The following is a 20,278-nucleotide window of genomic DNA, read 5'->3' as shown; positions in this document are numbered from 1 at the left end:
GCCCCGCGGCCGCAGCAGCAGCGAGCGGGCGCTCTCGGCCGGGCCGGGCCGCTGTCGGGACAGCCCTGGCGGGGCAGGAGACACCGAGCGGGCTGACACAGGGACAGGCTGGCCCCGGGACGGGCTGGCACCGAGCGGCTGTCGGCCCCAAGCCCCTGTCCCGCACCTGTTACGGCCCCCTGGGAGTGCGGCCCCGTGTGCTCCTCGGTGTTTTGTGGGGGTGATGTTTATGTGATTAGTGGAACTTAAAAATGCGAATGCCTCTCTTGCGAATCGTCAAAAAAAAAAAGTGGTGTAATGCTGCAGATTAACAACACAATTGGAATGCTTCCTCTGTGCCGCGGCCTTCCAAGCCGTTGGGTTTGGTGGCCCAAGGATCTTGTAAAGGCTCTGAAGATTTAATTCACCAAAGGAAGCTGTATTAGCTYCAGCTCTGCACAGCACCCAGCTCCCATGGCAGAACCTTGGAAAGCCGTGTGTCTTTCTCTGCTCCCAAACCATTTTTCCATATTCCTTGATTTGGACCCATTCGTGTTTTGGCTTGGAATAAAAGTGTCTCATTTCCCATAGCATTTGTCGTGACAGGGCTATAGATCTGTAAGGAGTGAGGGTTGGTCAAGTGCTCAGCTTTGGAGGGATGWTCTTTTCAGTTTAGCACTGGACAGAGACTGGAGAAGTTTTCTTACAGTTCTTACCCTATGCATGTCCTTGCACAATGATTTGACRTGTATGGTACAGGTAAGGAAACAAACAATGAACTCTTCTTTCTAACTTAGTYTAAGGATTATGGACAGGAATAATTTATGATGATGACACTGTGTATCAACAGTGCTCACTGCCATGCAGCCTTAGCCTCAGCAGAATTTCTTAGTGCTTCTAAGACCCCTTTTTCATGAGTCTTTTTCACCATGTCATACCAGGTAGCTATCTGATTTGAGAATTTTTGGGAAAAAATTAATTCATTTCCCAGTGATTCAAATATTCCTCTTCAGTTTGTGTTCAGGGCTCTAAGAGGCAATAATGTGGAGGTGAGGCTTGTAGTATCCTCAGCAAGGAGGTCATATATAGACTAATTCTCATCTCTTCTGAGCTTGGTGGCTATGCCTGAACAGTTAGATGTTTGTTCACAATAGCCTTTACTATATAAAAGGGAAGTATTTTGTCTGAGAGCCTCTAAGAATACAGTGCAAGAAAGGAAGAATAATCAGAGTTTTGGCTTCTGAGAATATTTAGAATTGCCAGACCTGCATTTCTTGGTGTAATTCATTTCTTGAAGGTTGATAACCCCATTTTTTTCACAGATCTACTCTCTCTTTGAATATCAGTCTTTTGAGGACAATTTCACCATCAGTGGTGCAGAGGCTGCCTCTTCATCTCCTGTCAGTCTGTAGCAGCCCTTTCATACCTTTGACTCCTTGATTCTATGTTTCCAAGCCCTAACAGACAAAAAAACATGTTCTTCCTTTTGCATTAAGCTAAAAATCTTGTTTTTCTGCTGTATTTAATGTGAGATTAAACTGTTAAATACACTTTGTGTAAACGATGCTGTGTAAATTAAAGACAGTATAATTATGGTTATTTTGTCAGCACTGCAATGAAAGTGCAGTTCTTAGGGTGTAATTGCATTGTGTGGGTGTGTGTTTTGGCTTTGTTTTCAAATTCYTGCTTTGATATTGCTACAGTGAGATGTGACCTGGGGTGTGTATTACTGCAGGTATTGCACAGTGGAAGGGATTAGAGAAATCCAGGGCCAAATTTGGACTGTTGGGCTCAGAACTAATTTTATGGGCTTATACATATTAGGGATTTCACATTTGCTGTTTCGTTATTACATCTGTGAAGGCACCCGTGGYTGGTTTGGTTGCATAAGKATTGCAGAGGACATTTCTGAGCTTTGCAATGATTTTTGTGGTGCTGCAGTGCTCTGCTCGAGGGTGCAGTGCTCAGGCTCTACCTGCACAGAGCACACAGCAGATGTGAATGTGACATTGCTGAAAACATCAAAGTGGAACTCARAGYCCCAGTTTTAACACTGTTCTTTCTYCCWTTGTTTCAGCWCTYTCTCAACACATTTATCATCTGCTCAGGGGAAACAAACAGCTCTTTGATGTCCAATGTAATAAAAAATTAAGAAAGCTTTAAGTAGATCTTATGGTTTGTCTTCTGAAAAGAGCAGTTCTCCTCTTTCTTCCTTACATSATCTTTGTGTTTCCCTCTTACAGCAGTTTTTTCAGACAGTAATACTGAACATATGCTTCAAGGATGTCTCTCTCTCTCATAATAAAATGGGGTGGACAGGAGTACACGATAACATCGCTGTCAGAAGARGACACAGTGCTGGACCTGAAACAGTCTCTGAAAGGCCTTACAGGAGTGTTACCAGAGCGTCAAAAACTGCTGGGGCTTAAAATGAAGGGTAACTGTCCTTGTTTGCTGTTTGTTGGGGATGTGCTTGAGATGTTTAAGGACAAACATCCCCTAATCCTAGGCAGGATGTGTGCACTAACAGGGCATCCACCTTCCTATTCTAACTCTGGAATGAAYGTGAATACAGACATTTTGGATATCAAAATGTCAAAATCACTGGATATTGTTTATTATTAATATATCTACCCAGTCATTTTTAGTGGCTGACACTGCCCTGTCCTGGTGGGGAGGAGAATTGGGGGAAAAAAAGTAAACGTCATGGGTTGAGATGAGTTCAGTGATTGAAAGATAATAAAATATTATGATAATAATACTAATTATTATAATAATAATAGTAATGAAAAGAGAAAAAGAGAAGCATAAAACGTAAGAGAAACAGGGGGCAAAATCCAGTTGCTCACCATTCACTCACTGATGCCCATCCAGTCCCTGAACAGCCATCGGTGTCTCTCAGCCAATTCCCCCCTGTTTATACCTTGGGCATGAGGTTCTGTGCTATGGAATATCCCTTTGCCCAGTTTCCCCAGCTCCTTGTGTACCTGCTTACTGTCAGAGCACAGGAAACTGAAAAATCCTTGATTTAGAGTGAGCACTGCTTGGCACCAGCTAAACCATTGATGTGCTATCAACATTATTCCTGTACTAAACCCAAGGCACTCCACCAGTTGCCAGGAAGAAAATTAACTCATCCCAACCAAAACCAGAACACTGTATATGGAAGATGATGATAATACAGCTTGGGGTATCTGGTATTTTACAGGGAACTTACTTAAGCATGGAATGTATTAACATTTTTCTAAAACCTCTCTACCCCAGTATAAAAGCAATCTGCTTTCATTATAGGCAAACCTGCAGATGATGATGTTAAGCTTGGAGCCCTCAAGCTGAARCCAAATACTAAGATAATGATGATGGGCACTCGTGAAGAGAGTTTGGTAAATAATTTACTTGTTTATTAGCTTAAACAGGAAAAAATGCTTCAYGTCCCCTAACTGTGATTTTAAATTTTGAATATTCCAGTCATTATTTTAAAGAATGGTAGTATATTTGCATTTATTTTTCTACGTAAAGTAAGATTTGTTGTAGARCTCTGAAAACACTGTAGTCATGAAATTCCCCTTGTTCTTGGATACCTCTTGCACTTCAAGTACAAAACTATTATTGTGATATTCACTGACTTCTGAAATCTGAACAAGGATCAGTGTACTTTAGTAATTCTTTCCACTAGTAAAGTGGAATAATTTTGGTTAAATAGTATTCCTGCCCCGTAATGTACAGTAACAGAAACTTGATAGCCATTGTTATTTTCCTTCTCCAATTCTTGTTATCTTTTTTTGGTTTTCTTCCTCTAGGAAGATGTCCTTGGGCCACCTCCAGATAACGATGATGTGGTCAATGACTTTGATATTGAAGAGGAAGTTGTGGAAGTAGAAAATAGGTTAGGAGTTCAAACTATTAAAATAGTTTGTTATTGACTGTAAAGCATGCATTTTAATTAACTGTAACTTTTTGTACTGTTACATCAGGGAAGAAAATCTACTAAAAATCTCCCGTAGAGTTAAAGAATACAAAGTGGAAATTCTGAATCCTCCTAGAGAAGGGAAAAAGCTGCTGGTGCTAGATGTTGATTACACACTATTTGGTGAGTTTTTATGCAACTTGTATATTTGTTTTTTATTTAAGARCTCAATTTACTTGCCAGATCAGGTTTCTTGATTTTTGCTTTGCTGTGTTGTACAACATACTATGTATGTAAATGTATGTTGTACATACAAACTATTGCTTTGTATGATTTTATGGTCTTCTCACATTTTAAAAAGCACTGAGCTTTTAAAGTGTTGTTTGTTTTAGTGCAGTAACTATTTGATTACTGCAAAATATAAAAAAGTAGGAATTTAGTCTTCTGACCAGACAGTCTCCTGACAACTTGTATCTTGGTGATCACAATGGCAGGGCAAGATACTGTAAAATMATGATCCCATTCTGTACCTGTTTGACTCTGCTTTTGGAGGGTGTGGGAGAATAGCTTAAAATTTTATTTGTATATCATTACCAAACAGTCAAAAAACATGTTTTACTTGAAAATTCTGTCAAGCTGGTTTGTTTTGAAAGCCAGAATTTTCCTTCTGACATAATTTTCTGGCTTGTAGGTGTGTCATGGCAGCGTGACTGTGGGCAGTAAATAATAATTTCCTTTATACCTTTTCCTTTCTGATGAGATTTGTTTCCAATCTGACATAAAAATTCAATTTAAAAATTCTGGTTAAAATTTTTATTGAGAGGTCTTCTGCTGGCAGATTTTGCAGCAGTTTTGAAACTGTAACATGGAATGTTTGCATCTCTGAAATGAGCTTGATACATGTTCACACAACTGAACGGGGTTTGAAGGGATCTGTTTCATATCTGGTTAGTTATAAATTTGCTATTTGCACAGTTGAACTATTTGTCCTGACTCTTCTAAGATATTCATATTCAGAGATCTCTGATTTAATCATTAGCTATGACCAACAGATAAATATTGCCTCTGCTTTGTCTTTCACCTTTAAAATGGGAATGGGAGTTTGTTATCAAATCATTCAGGATCTTAAAGTGCTTCCCTCATGAAACTCTTTGAGCCTTTGAATAGAAAGGAAAATCAGACTGGACTTTAACGACTAACACTTAAGGAATTAATTGCTTATCTCATATTCTTTTTAGACCACAGGTCATGTGCTGAAACTGGGGTAGAACTGATGAGGCCATACCTTCATGAATTCCTGACTTCTGCATATGAGGACTATGATATTGTAATTTGGTGTAAGTATTGCACTCAATACCTAAGAGTTTATTGTAAATTGTCATCCAGAGCAGATACTCCAGGTGGGAGGTTTTTAATATTGCTTTTTAGTATGAATCACAAGAGCTAAAACAATATAGAAATTTTTGGCTCTAATTCACACAACTATTACAGATATTTTAGAAAAATACCAATTCTTATGTGAAAAAGCAGCACTTACTGCTCACAGGCATGGGTCTAGTCCAAGGATAAAGCTCAGCATCACTTTACTTTGTACAAAGAAGTGCTGGAGGTAATAGAACTGTATAATCAACATTAGAACACTGTTTGATAGTGATTTTTACAAATAATCTCAATCCAGACAACTCATAGTGATCTGCCAAATGAACCAAACTCTTCTGTCTGCAGGGCTGGTTAATCCTTTGGCTCTGAATGATGGTTCATTTCCTGTCTAACAGCTGGGAGACAGACTGCAGCCATGCAGGGTTCAAACCATATTAACATTGTATTACAAAGTTTCATTTACATATATTGAACAATGTTTCTACATATTCCTCCATCAGTGGGCAGTGTTGATACTTTGTGCCTTCCAGATTTTTTGTGTTCCTATCAAGACTTCCAGGAGGAAGTCCTGCGCAGTCAGTGTTGTTCCTGAAGCCAGGTGTATCCTACTTTTATGATCCTGCAGGCTGTAGTTCAGTAACAGCTGATCTAGAAAATGGTTTAGACATTTGCAGTGCTGCACCTGGTTCATTTGAAGAGTAAGCTTTTCCAAATAAAAATAGACTTCCATGGGAAGACTTTCTTTAAGGCAGTGCCCCTAAAAACTGCAACATGGATGGATCTTTCTAAAATTAAATATTGTGTAAAAAATTGACATATTAAGTGAAAAAGTTCTTGGGTTGTTTCTTTTTTTTGCGTGCCAATGACTTTTTTTGATTAAGTATTCTTTCTGTTTTTTCCCTTTTGTTTYAGCTGCGACTAATATGAAGTGGATTGAAGCCAAAATGAAAGTAAGTTGTTCTGAAAACATGATTTGTTTCTGGTCTGGGTAACTCTTCATGTAGTTGGACTTATGCTCAACATTGTAGAGCGGATTAGAAACTGGGCAGGTTGTATGAATCATAACCTGAGTTGCTTGAATTTTCATAGTCACTTTAAATGATCCTTATCACAAAACTTGATTAAATCTAATTTTAGAATTCCACACAAACTATCAGCAGTAGGTGCTAAATTTAGCAGAACTAAACACAAGTCAGTACCTGCTGAAACTTGGATTCGTCAYGCAGCCCTGCACAGTTGCTTTCATCTTATCTCTAATTATAGAGCTTTAGTCTTTAAGTGTGATTTTTTTTTAAAGGAACAGACAGATGTGACATGCTGGACTAGGTTATCWAGAGGAAACTCTTTTCATATTTATCTTTACCTCTTCCAGCTGAGGCGTTCTGTTGCTTCCTCTGCTTTATTAAACATCCCRTAAGGGCTCTTCCACTGTCTGGTTTCTTCCCCACTGGAGTCAGGCAGGAAGCCAGTTTTGCACAGCTGACCTCGTGGTAAACATATTTACAGTCAGGCTTAGCTGTAAATCTAATGAGCTTACTAAGAATTGCTGTGAGTTTGGTCGGTGGGTTGGGGCTTTTTTTATATTTATAAATCAAAGGTTATTTCTTTTCTAGGAAAAACCCTTTCCAAATCTAAGCTTTTATATCTCTGCTTATTATGATGCATTTTTTTTTTCAGATTTTCACAGAGCAAAGCACATTTTTCTAGTGTTGTYTTCCCCAAAATAATTAACTGCTACAATTTTTTCTAAACAAAAATGCCTCTCTAAAATGAGAACCTCTAATCAGAACTATGAAGTGGAGTTAGTGCGAGTAAAATCAGTGTTGAGCTTTGCAAATATGGCAATCTTGTGACAGTGTCACATTTATGTTGTGYCTGTGAGTATAGTGGTAGGACTTGATCTTTTGGGAAAAACTGGGCTGTTTCCTCTGCACTGGTCACCTTTCTGCATTTCTAGGTTACTTTTCCAGCCCTACTCCTGAATCCTGATCCATTGAGATTCCTGCCACTAGATGCCACCTTCTGTTTCTCCTTAACTGATGGCACTAGGGGTGCTTCCCTGCAAGACTTTCACTCTTAGCTAGGGAGCAGTGATTCCAGTAATGCTTAGCAATGACATTTTTGTTTTAAACTACAAAGCAGGAACAGCATTAAAAAGAAGGGAGTATTAGATAAGCAAATTTAATCTMTCATTTACCACCTCTTTATGCCTGGAATTCAGTCTAGTACAGCTAGTTCTGTCAGTGTAACAGGATACTGACCCAGGTAGGTAGAGCATTCATTTACAAGAAGACCTTTTTCATGTAAAAGCAAATCAGTTAAATGGTCTGGATAGTTGCAAGAGAGCTGCTGTAGTGGGTATTTTCTCCCTAATATGTAGCTTTGCATATTGCTGCTGTTTCACACACCAGAAATTGTCAGCAATATCTGTGGTACCGTGTCAGCAGATTTTACTTGTACTTTTCAGCTTTGGAAAGGATTTGAAATAGAAATTACGATCTCTCATCTAGTTAAAGTTCTTTATTTCTAAACAAGGTTGTTTTCCTGAGARTATTTCAGGAGTTAAAAAATCTTGAAAGTGCAAATTGACACTAACATTGGTTATCTTGGACATGTGCAGGAGGGAACGGTGACACTGAGCTGTTCCTGGATATTCCATCTTGGATTGGGCTGTGATTTGTGGAAATCACTGTGAGGAACAAATAGCAGTCAGTACACAGTTGCTATAGGTAGAAAAGTTGAGGTGTGTGGAATTTGTGAGAGGTTGTGCACAAAGATGTGAACAAGATCTCTCTGTCTTTTGCCTTCTCTGCAAAGTTGCTTTGATTTTCTGCCGACATCAGCTGTTTAAATTCCTGATACTAAACACTAAAAATAAACCCCTGTGTGTACTTTTATGATCCTCATTGTGCAACGAATTTAAATTTCCCCAGGTATCTATTTTTAGTTGTCTCTGGTAAACCTCCRCACTCACCGCGTGACAAACAATGTACTATAATTGTGGTTCCAGTTGTTCAGCAGTAAAACTGTCATAATTAGAAGCTTTAATAATAAATCTTTGTGATGCAGGAGCTTGGAGTGAGCACCAATGCAAACTACAAGATAACTTTCATGCTGGACAGTGCTGCCATGATAACAGTGCACACTCCTCGAAGAGGACTAATAGATGTAAGTCTATTTTTTCTCCTAATCTTTCTCTACATTCAGCTGCCATTTTATCATATCCCTTTAAAATATTCAACAAAAGAGTTGTTCTGGAGTTTTAATGCGAGTAAATTGTAAGAATCTTGGAACCATGGATTTTTCTTTTTTTCTAATGAAAGCCTCTATTAATGTGTTGAGTGGTATGTTTAGATGTCACAGCTTTCAAATCAAATAGTATGTAATTGTTACAAGAAAACTTAGTACCAACTGAAAGGTTTCCCTGAGTGTGAGKGGTATTTATATTATATAATTTCACATCTCTTCCTTTGTTAAAGCCAAACTACCTGCCAATGGTAAAGCAAATGAATTCAAGTGTCYATTCGAGTTTGGACTCAGTTTCTCATAGACAGTATTTTCATCTCCTGCATATGATCTAATTTRCCTTAGATACCTTGTATTGTGTTGTATTTGCAGGTGAAGCCTCTTGGTGTTATCTGGGGGAAGTTTTCAGAATATTACAGCAAAAAAAATACTATTATGTTTGATGATATTGGCCGGAACTTCCTGATGAACCCACAAAATGGACTCAAGGTAATGTGAACTGGAAATTTCATTTATTACTACTTTTTCTTGATACTTCAAGTAGTACTTCCTCCTACTTCTTTGCTGTGGCATAAAGAAAGGCTRTTCCTAACTAGCAAATATGCATATTTTACTTTTTTATTTACAATGCCATTTGTCTGGATTATTATTTCCTTAATAGTAGTATTAAATAAACCTTGTGTCACTATTAAGAGATGACCAAAATCAATGAAATTGTTATTTCTGCTGAAGTTTTACCTGCAAGCTGTAATCAAGCTTTTCTGACAGGCACCATTGAAATATGTGATGTTCAATCTCTAGAGTGGTCATATTAAAAAATAAGTCAAGTAATAAGTGGCTGTACTTCATGATAGTGTGACAGGATAATCACAAGTATTCTGTTATTAGAAGTAATTAGTACCTTGAGCCATTTTGAATGCAGAGCAGCATTTCAATATTTCATTTTATACAACTGTCAACCACTGTGCTATTACTGCTGGTTCTGAATAAGAAGAGTGCAACTTAAATTTGTACATATGATGGTACAGCAGTGTGGTACTAAAAGAACTTGCACAAATCTCTTTAAAAAGGAAAAGGTATTTTCAAATGCAGAAATTTAAGATGGTACCTCTTTGAAAGTATCCATGATGTGAACAGGAGAGCACTTGATGAGGTCTAACAAGATGATTATTGGAAGGAGAATTAGGAATAGCAAAGATCTTGGTGGGAGAGAGAGGTCCCTGTAGCTCAGATTGGGAAGATGTTTGTCAAAGTGTTGTTAACAGCTGCAGACAAGAGCAATGAATCACAAAAACAAGGCCCAGSTATAATGTATTCCAAGGTTAAAGCAGTTGTCAGATAAGCTTTGCTTCTGACATCTCTTTTCACAGCAGCTCTGGTTGTAGTCAAAGGCTTCTTGTTAAAGGAGAAGCCTCTGGTTCTGGTGATGCCATGCAGCTCAGAATGCAGAGCTGAAAACCCCTCCTGCAAAAATCTCTGTGAAACCTATTAGAAAATGTGGCAGTCCATTCCAGATCATTTTATCAGTCTGTCTGGGAGGGGAAGGCTTGAAGAAGTGCAAGAGAATTTTTTTTTGTGGYTGGTGCAAGGTAAAAACCCCTCAGTCCAGTTTGCATGAACAGGACAAATTGGATGTGACCACTACTGGAAAAGGTTTTTCTTCCTCTTACCCGTGAAAAGTTATAACTTGGCATTGTATTGAAAATATATTTTCATCAGGTGATAAACGATAGAGAATCTAAAGCATTTTTCTTTCTGTGAGCAAATGGTTATACCCAGTTTATTTCTTTTTATAGATAAGGCCTTTTATGAAAGCACATTTAAACCGGGATAAAGACAAGGAGCTTCTAAAGCTCACCCAATACCTCAAAGAAATAGCAAAATTAGATGACTTTTTGGAGCTGAATCACAAACATTGGGAAAGGTAAGAGCAGAGTCAAAATTCTTGCTTCTTTTTGTCCCTGACCCTTGTGTTTTGTATGAKGTTGTCTCTACAAAGACCAGAAACAGATGGAGTTTGACACCACTTACACTTATAAAGGTCCTTTAGTTTGAGGAGAATAATTTTAATAAGGCTGTAGTGTTGGGGCAGCTTCCCTAAAATGATAGCTTCTTTTGACAGAATGCATCTCTGTTTTCCTACTTCTCCAATATTCAGCACTACCAAATAGGCAATTATGCATCCTAAAAGGAAAAGAATTTTGAAGGAACCTGGTCCCCGGAAATCTCTCTCTTTCCACCCCTGCAAAATTAGATTGTGGGTTCACACCCCACCTCGTTTGTTATGAGGCAACTTTTGTGGCAGTTCCTCCAGGGTTTGGTGGTGTTAGTGTGGTTCTCAGGCACCATCCTGGTTGGGTGGTGTTACAGGATTCACCAGCTCCWATGAACAAGAATTTTCCAAGTGCTCAAGCAAAATCCTTCTTAATGGTTTTATGCAACAGCCTGAGGCTTCAGTGCACGTGAAGAAAAGATTTTGAAATTCATTCATTTAGTGCTTTAAAAAAGAGCCTTACAGGCTTGATACAATTTCTTTTTTCTGATTAGGAAGTCAATTGTTAAATCTTAAGAGCAGCAAAATTCACTGGGTGTTTCACACTGTCAGTGAAATTGGTTGGATTCTTTCTCGTGGAGTATTTGCAAAGCCTTCACTGTCACACCACATAGCCAGATTGCTCCAGCTCTGGTGCTAAGAGAGCTATGAGATCAGAATACAAGCAGTTCAGAGTCACTCAGAATCTCCAGAGAAGCTGCTGCAGGGCTGTTCTTTTCAGGTTATGCTGGATCAGTTCATTAAAGTCCTGAATTTATTTGAAGGAGTGCCATTACTAATGGGGCTTTTTATCTTAAAGGATATAAAAGYCACTTTTCCAACTGATGTAATTTTCCATCCTCTTAGAATAAAACAGGTTTCCATTTCCTTCCTCCCTTTTGTTTAAAAAGCCTGATAGTGTCTAAGTGAAAACATGACTTTGAATTACCGCAAGATAACCTTTCATGGAATTAAAAGATGTTGAAATCAAATAAAAATCRTAAGTGGTATTGATTGCATTTCTAATTTTTGGTTATCAGTAGGAGGATTGTTAGTGAGAAAAGAAAGCAGAGTCATACTTTGATTTTAAGATCCCAAGTATATTTGTGCCCACCTGTTACTTGGTGAAAAACTGTACTTTTTGTTTCTTTCAGGTACCTTTCGAAGAAGCAAGGACAATAGCACTAATAAAACTGTGTGGCACTGAATTGAAGGGAACATCACTAAGATCATTGGACTTTTCCTTGCTTTTGTGCTAGAGTATAATAGTGCTGGACACTGGACCCAATGCCAGAACAACTGCTAAACTTGGTCTTCCAGTTGGWTGGTTGTGGGTTTTTTAAAAGATCACAGCAATAAGCTCAAAGTGGGAGAAACAAGTCAGTTGCTTTTTCTTGCATTCAGTTCTGGTGTTACTTCTCAAAATACTTTCCTCTCCTTTGCTGCTGAAGTACAACCATAACCATCAAAGAYCAAAACCATTCTGAGACTAGGAAAAAAAAACTATTTAGACCAAAAAGTTGATTAAAAAGCCAACCTTGGCAGTGTATGAATTGTATAAGTCCTCTATTCCCTCCATCTTTAGAAACAGTCTCCCTCTCCCATTCCAGTATTTAAGTCTATAAATTACAAGTTGTCTAAGTTTGGTATGTATTAGTATGTCAGTGTTTCTCTGTGCAAGACAGTAAGATGGGAAAGTACCACCTCTGTGGCCAGTTTACCCCAGTGTGTGAACTTGTACTGTAAAGCAGTGTTTACTGGAAAACAAAAGATTGAAGTTTGAGGGAGAGAAACCCACTGTATTTGGTCAGTGAAAAGCAGTCTGCCTGAAAAATCCCCGTACGTCAGATAAAGGGTTTAGACCTCAGATGGGAAAGTCACATTCCTAACAAAGCATGAACAAAACCCTTGTTCTCTTCTAGCTAAATCTTGTCAAAGTGCAAACACTGTGTTTAAATACAATATTCAGCCATACTGTTCTTAAAATATCATTTACTTGCGCTGCTTATGCCTGCACTATAGAAGTGTGATGTGACTGCTGTTTGGCATTTCCAACACTTGTGCATTATGCAGTTCATGGATTTGAAAGAAGACTGACCCTTTCAAATAAAAAATGGTATATATTGTTCTTAAGGAACTATAGCAGTTGTGTAAATAATAAATACCTTTTTCATACTTGGTGTCCTGCGCTGCCTTCAATATTTAGCTTGCATAACAGAGGAACTATCAATAATATTAATTAAGGGGGGGTTTGGAGGATTTGTTTGGATTCCAGAGACACTGGGTTTGCGTCAGGAGTTGAGTAAGAGACTGCTACGTGCCGCTGTGGATTAGGRAAGTGCTTTTGGATTCTGCAGCACCAGGCTGGCCAGGAAAGGAGCCTTGACAGCACATGTCAGGCTGTCAGGACAGCAGGCACAAATGAGCTGCTGGGACGAGGCTCCGGCTCAGTGACCTGTCAGAAAATATCCAGGTCCTTGTCCAGAGCTCTGGGTGTTTTAGTGCCAACCCAAGGTGCCTTTTAAACGAGCAAACCAGGAACCTGATGCATAAAAGTGGTGGTTTGGGTAAGTGTGGAGGGTGAAGATGTGCAGTTTTGTCTGCTAGAGCTGATTCTGATCGAGGAGCTGCCTGAGCCCTGTGCAGACAGCACAGGGACAATCCCTGAGCTCAGAACAATGATCCTTTCCTGGAAAAGCTGCAGCAGCAGAGATCAGCAGTGGAATGTAGGACTTGTGTATGGGGCATGGGAATTCCTTTGATTTTGAACCATGGAAAGATGTCAAGGCACTGCAGTTAGATCACCTGTGGAGTTTTTTGTGCTGAGCAGAAAGAAGACCAAACCAAGRCAATGTATTTAAACATGTGCCTGTATTTTTTTGCTCTAAGTTGACCTACAAACAGAAGGTTACAGTGAATGAGCAATACTCAGTTCTTTTGCTTTATACAAGGAACATTTTAAAAAATTAATTTTATTTAATTTATTTATTATTGACACTGAGGTTTTGTCCCAGAATTTGGGAGTATTTACTGATCTGAAGGAGATGTGCAACCCTCTTTCAAATATTTTATAAGCTGAGCTGGAACATGCGAGTGTGATCTCAATGTGATGATAACACAGAGCTGTTTCTGACACGTTGTTATGTCTTTTATGACTAATATCATTTCCCTTACCATATTTTCTTTTTGAAGACTAGTCTTGCRGTTTGATTTGGTTATCATCTAAAAATGCTGCTGGGATTTACTTGGCTGAGACATGGCTGAGATTTTTAAAATCATAAAGCTGTGGATAAGGCAGGCACAAGCCTAACATTCAAATAACACAGCACAAGAATCAGGATTCACTGATAGGAGAGTGGCTTAAAAATGGTAAAAGCAGCAGGAAGAAATCTGGATTTTGTTGCCATGGTTTGTGGAGGCAGGTGGCATCAGCAGGTTCAGAAAGGAGTTCAGCATCTTTGTGGAAAAATCCACRGGCAGAGGCTAATGGGAAAAGGGCTCTAAAGGCAATAGGAAGGTCTAATAATGTGAAATAAAAGAATTGGAGGYGCTCAGGAAGATGGGGTGGGTCACAGAGAGCAGCTCCTCTGCCCTACACGACTGCTCTGGGCCATACCTGCAATGTGACTGTGCCAAGCTACCAGAATAACTGCAAGCATAAATGAGTAGTTTCTTACTTAGCTCCAAAACAGTGCATTTATTGCTCATAAATTCAGAGGAAAACACCTGTGCTGATATTTTTGCTTCTCTTCAATAGGAAAGGCAGTTTTGACCTACTTGCATTTCCAAAATGCAGTTCAGCCTGGAGAATAACTATGGACAGTAGAGTGGAAAGGTTTATTCCCTGTTAACTTTTTACTTTCCTTTTAGATTATATTGAGGTACATGAGAAGTTTTTGATCAATGGCTTTCACTATCTCTATTAAAAGAAATTGTATTAAAGCATAATTAAAGACAGGAGCGTACAGCTTAATTACACAGCTTGTAATTTACCTTTCTGCAAAACTCTGGAGAAGCATTAAATGGAGCCTGAAYTATTCCAAATATTTTCATGTGTCAGAGACTGTCCCAGGCTCCCAGTACATGTCAAACATTTTGTATGTTGTTCTGTCTGATTATTCAGAGCAGAAGAGACAGTCCATTTCAAAATGAAGTTATTTCAGTAAGCCCTGGGTATCTGACAACTCCAATGCCTCGCTGTGGCATGAATGCTCATCACTGGAGGTACATGGAGTGACAGCTGAAGCCAGGAACTGAACTGCAAATTCAGCTCCACAAATCCTGCTGCATGACTGTGAAATCTACAGCTCGTTGCCAATTTTTATTCCTGACTTGACATTCGACTGACAGCAAGTGGATGCCAAAGGGTTTAAGACAATTTTCCACTCTGTCTGTTCAGGATGTATTTAAGACTGATRTGAGAAGTGCTGAGTGCTCGCTCCCAATAAGACAAAGGCCAGGTAAAATCTGTATTTCAGAGGGTRAAGAAAAGTACACAGTTTCCCCAATTCATTAAAGCTGCTTAAAACAAGAAATGCTGGATGAGGAGGCAGAATCCCAGGACGTTTCACTGCTGTCACTGCAGCAGTTGTGGCAGGCACAAGAGAATATCAGCAACTTCTGCACCCAGTGAAGGGTGCCTGATGAAATGCTTTGGCTGGGGGATTGACAGAGAAAAATTTCAGTGAAAAGAAAATGTTGAGGGAGAGAATAACAGGACTAGAAGATAAAAATACTGTTCTATCCTGAAGACAAGGGATATCTTGCAGGCATTACAAGTTTCTTGTGTGAGCAATATTGGCAATATCCTGTTACCAGCGGGGCTGGTGCTGACATCTGTGCTTTGAATGGGCTCTGCACGAGCAAGGACAAGGTTTGGATATAAGCAGCCCCAAAGATTCAACAAAAACTGCCTTATGATGGGRAGTGAACAGTTCGGGATAGGTGTTCCTAAAAAATGGTGAAAAATGTCTCTGAGGCCTTACAGTGCCACGTTTGACTCTCATGGCTTTATCTGCTGCACCACACCCCTTCAGACCTGTATTTCCCAGCCCATCTCTATCATCCCCCATTATTTTTTAGATCACTGATAATCACAMAACGCCTCAACCTCGTTCATGCATCAGCCCTTTTCTGATGGTGTTTTATAACAGAGAACTTCAAAATGAGCTATTTATATACTGATGAGCTTTCTCATACAGCCCTGAGCTTCATTATTTATGCTTATTTAGGAAGTTTGCTCATCTCTGGAGATCCTTTGATGCTGCTTTGAGCACTTGGATGCTCATTTAGCTTTCAGGAGTCTGTGCCCAGCTTGGCCCATGTCCTTGCCACACACAGTCACACACAATGCCATGCCATTAATTTCTGTGGCTCTCCCAGCAAATAGTTTTCCCACCAATTCATTTTGTGTTAAGAATGGGTACAAGTCAAAGGGAGCTTGTTCTCAAATTGCATAATGCTCAGAGCACCATGGATGGGGTGCTGGGCACAGCAAAAAGTGCATCATTAACACTCCTTCAAAGTTTTTGTTGTGTTATTTTTCTATTTCAACCGCCAAGTTGGAACTGCACACCCACTCTGCTCACACCCCACCCTTTGTCAAGGTGTTTATGTATCAGAAAAGAGCAGCTTTTATCATTTATCACAGCAGGGACTGGGTTTGGCTGCAGCTCCTGTGTGGAGGGGTCTGGGTGACCTGGAGCAGAGCCTGCACGGTCACTGCTGCTGAGTGATGTCCCCTCCTCCCMCTGCAACACCCCAGAAGTCTCTGCCCTTGGTGTTTTGAAACACTAAGATTGCACCAGATTTTGGTAGTAAATACCTGTGGTGTTAAAGCATTTGGTGTTGACAGTGGGAGCTTTGTTCTTCACTATTTGTGCTGCCCTTGAGAGGAAAGGAAATCAAACTCAGGACCAGAGCATCAAAGAAGTCACAGTTCAAGAACTATAAATTCCTGAGTCAAACCTCTCAACCTTCAGATTTGGTTGGGCTTTTCCTCTCCAGCCTGTTTGAATACTGCAGGATCAAGCCCTGGATTTTGAGCTGGAGCTGTCACGCTCCTTCTGGAGCACAGACCACAGAGCCAGACAGCTGGGCATGAGTGATGCCTCACAGGCTGTCAATAAACTCCTTCAAATTGTTCCACATCGGAGGAAAATAACCACAGATGAATAAAAAAATGGGTGTCAGTGCTGAGCTTGTTCAAGAGTTCTGCTTTTGAGTGTGTTCTCCTAGTGACAYTGTGGGTAAAAATCTCCTTCCCAGCTTTGTTTTGTTCAATGCTCTACAATTTTTTTCCCCCTCACTTCTTAGAAGTTCCTTGGTGTGTGTGGTGTGKGTTGTATCTCTAAATCTTTGTTTCACTGGCCCAGTGGGCTCCTGCTCCAGCTCCTGTGCCATGGGGATGACTGAGGGGTTGGAGATTTGTACAGGATTGATGAGCTACAAACCCAGAGCTCCATTGGTGGTCACCCAAATTCATCCCTCAGGTGTTTTCCCCCCTATTTGGGTCACAAGGGAAAAACAAATGGTGCCACAGGAAGARTATTGTAAATTATTTAACAGATTCTAGCAAGACTTTCTAACACACCCTGGTTCCTCAGGCAAGAGGAGGTGGCTCTAGAATTGTATTTTGCAAAACATATGATTGTTTATCCAATTTTCCATGCTCGGTTCACATTTCATGACACACAGGGGTGTGTGTGACATTTGTGAGCAGTGAAAGCTGCATCAGTTTAGTGGGGGAACATGAGCAGAATTTCAAGCAGACGCTTAAACTGCAACTGATGCACTTTTGGGTCCCTCTGCTGTCCTAATGATGGATATTTCTTGAATCAGGACCAAAATGAGCACATTTTTGGAAAAATTAAGTGTATTAAACTACCTCAGAGATGAAAATGATAAAGTGATGTGGGATTTTTTTTAATCTGATTAATCCCTTACAGATGTGACTAGACAGCACAGGTATGCTTAAAAATCTTTTCCTATAACAAATGGTATTAAATTTAAAATGAAATTATTTGTGTCTAACACTCAAAGGGAATTCTGAGCTTCAGATACAGAGGGTTTGTAATTAYACCTAGGCAATATCCCCACTCCCACAAATAGTAAATTAGTTGAGATAAACACATTCAGAAGCTGTTAAGCTACTTTGGTTTGGATTTAGTGAGTAACTGCAGCTAGAAGAAAGCAGGCAAATAATTGAAATTTCCGACTTCTTTAAACATAATCAAAATACTGCATTTTGTAAGTGCATTTCCACTTAAAAAAAATTGGGTAGATTTAGTTCTGCAAATAGTAAAATCATACAAGATTCAGTTTTATGGAGCCRAGATGACACTGTTGTCACTGATAAAACTGAGTTCATGGCTTGTCCTTCACTCAGCCCAGCAATCCATAGCCAAGTTTATCACAGTTTGTCTGGTTTTAAGCTGAGATGCTACAAAATAGGGTCTATTTAAAYCCAGAGCACTGATGCAGAGGCTTTCATTGCCCTCTGATGCTTAGAAAGATGTGTTGAGGGGCACATGCCAAGAGCCCCCCAGCTCCCTGCTGGTCCAGGAGCCTCAGCTGGGTGCTGGAATCAGGGGGAATCAGGGAGAAATGCCTGCCTGCATCTCTGCTGGGCCTGCAGCTAACCCAGCACTGGCACTGAGAGGTTATGGGCGGCCAGCAAGATGAAAACCCCAAAATGAGCAGTAAATCTTGRGAGATTAMYATATAAAATCCCTTAAYGGAAATGTAGGTACCACRGATAATGACAGATCCACTGGGCACRACTCAGTCAAGTAMAGGGCACAATTCCAGACACTGGGGAAGGAAAATAAGAGTATTTTCTCCAAAGAAACTTGAATCAAGCCRGACAGCAGAGAGCAGTTGTCAGATTATTCAGATTATTCAGGCAGTAAGCAGGGCAAATGGAGATCATAGGCAGAGTTTCCAGCACTTTCACAAGAAATCCGACCAATTTTACACAGCTCTCCTGCACTGCCTTTCCAGAAGGGTGAGCAGAAGCCTTGGGACAGGCATGGGACGAGCCCTGCTCCAAAGCCTGGAAGGAAACCAGACAGGAGCTTTCCAGCCCAAGCTCCTGCCAGAGCCAATTACGAGGCGGTGGCTGGATTGGAGCAGCTTTKCAGGGGCAGGAGACAGCACAGAGTGACCTGAGCTCACCTGGCAGGGAGGGCAGGRGCAGCACCGTGTCCCTGCAGCCCGTGTCAAACGCTCTCCAGCCCTGCAAGGACCTGGCTCACCCCTGGATCGCTGCTGTTCCTAAATCACAATAAAATATGGGTACAACGGGATGTTCTGAGGACAGCACAGATGTGCCCCAGAAGGGCAAGGCTGGAGGGAGTCAGGAAAATGAATCCACAAGCACCAGAGGTTTAAGTCTAAAAAGGAGACAGAGGAATCCTGTAACTTTATTCATGAATAAAGGGAGAGCTCATGGGCATTTCCCACGGGATCTCTCAAATTCATAGAGGATGCAGCCTCTTTTATCCCAATTTCCCGGCTGCAGTTCCCTCTCTCTTTCCCTATTGCTGAGGTATTGAGAGGTACAGGCTCCCCAAAACTCCGAATGCAATCCCCCTTCTATCATCCATTGCCCCCTTTCAATATACATCTCTGTGTCTCTGCTCTTGTAGTGTACTAACATAGTCTAAAATAAGTCAATCAAAGGAATTCCTATGGAAATTCTTCCCGGGGTTCAGTCCACTGGAATTGTTTGTGCCCTACAATACATCATCATGCTGATTTTTCAAACAAATTTGCATTTCCATCTTTGAGTTTTCTCAGCCTACTTTTTTGAATCAGATTTGAGCTCGAATTAGAGGGGTTTAAACTATATAAACGCATTTACAGATATATATCTACTCCGGGAGGTAGAAGTTTAGGTCTCACTAATCGACACAGCCTAGGAACTGGGGTTTTACAAGAATAAAATAAAAATATTTTGGGGATCACAGCCTGCTGCCAGAACTACACTGAAGCGATAAAAGCAGCCGGTCTGTGGCAGCATCCAGTGTCCATCGGCAGTACTGCACCCTGTCCCGCCAAGCCTGGACCATTCCAAGGGATAAGCAGGACTTGGAAATGCCACCGGGACACAACAGCGWACAGCAGAACAGCAGAAAGTGCTCTGAGACCCTGTTGGGATTGTACAGAATCTGCGTTATCCCGCTGTTGGACACAGGAACAGCCAAGGGCTGCGTCTCCTTTCTCAGGGGAGGGATAAATCCTCCACAGAGAGTGTCTGAACCACAGACGAGTTCAGTGAAAAGTGCAGCAAAAGTGTCACGCTCGGGGTCCCAGCACTGATGTTAAATCTCAGTATTTGCACCCGGCAGAGTAACCAAAAAGCGTTCCCAAATCACAGAGATACAAAGGCAGCTCTCCTCAGCTGCATTGCTCTGTCCCCAAACTTCTCCTCAGGGTCTGCAGGAGAGGTGAGCGATGCCCTGTGGGAGGAGAGGGGACTGAGCACTCTCAGGCCAAGAAAATCATTTCCTTTCACCCGTTATATGGAGATTGCACCCTGTGCCTGRGCTTTTTGATGGGAGCTGATGCATCCTGCAGGAGCAGAGCCTTAGGACCGCTAAAACTGAATTTTGCTCATTTTCGCCGCTCTGACTCTGTCCCAAAGGTGGGCACACAGGCGGCTCTAGGACTCCTCTCCTAAAGGATTCTTTCCAGAGGAGCAGAGCTCTAGGACTCCTCTCCTAAAGGATTCT

At 40.6% G+C, this 20,278-nt stretch overlaps 1 protein-coding gene across 1 annotated transcript; it reads left to right on the top strand.

The window, feature by feature from the left end:
• Nucleotides 1-2,222: 2,222 nt before the first annotated feature.
• Nucleotides 2,223-12,717, top strand: UBLCP1 (ubiquitin like domain containing CTD phosphatase 1). Its single transcript, XM_057385507.1, has 10 exons — nucleotides 2,223-2,416; nucleotides 3,271-3,362; nucleotides 3,780-3,865; nucleotides 3,954-4,069; nucleotides 5,125-5,223; nucleotides 6,179-6,216; nucleotides 8,336-8,434; nucleotides 8,885-9,001; nucleotides 10,309-10,436; nucleotides 11,699-12,717. The coding sequence occupies exons 1-10, from the start codon at nucleotides 2,263-2,265 to the stop codon at nucleotides 11,724-11,726; spliced, it is 957 nt and encodes a 318-aa protein (XP_057241490.1). The 5' UTR covers nucleotides 2,223-2,262; the 3' UTR covers nucleotides 11,727-12,717.
• Nucleotides 12,718-20,278: the final 7,561 nt, after the last annotated feature.

This window comes from Malurus melanocephalus, unplaced genomic scaffold (genome assembly GCF_030028575.1).
Source record: "Malurus melanocephalus ecotype Western Australia unplaced genomic scaffold, MMel_1.1 scaffold_835, whole genome shotgun sequence".
Lineage (NCBI taxonomy): Eukaryota > Metazoa > Chordata > Aves > Passeriformes > Maluridae > Malurus > Malurus melanocephalus.
Note: the sequence above shows the minus strand (reverse complement) of the source record. Positions and strands in the feature narration are given on the sequence as shown.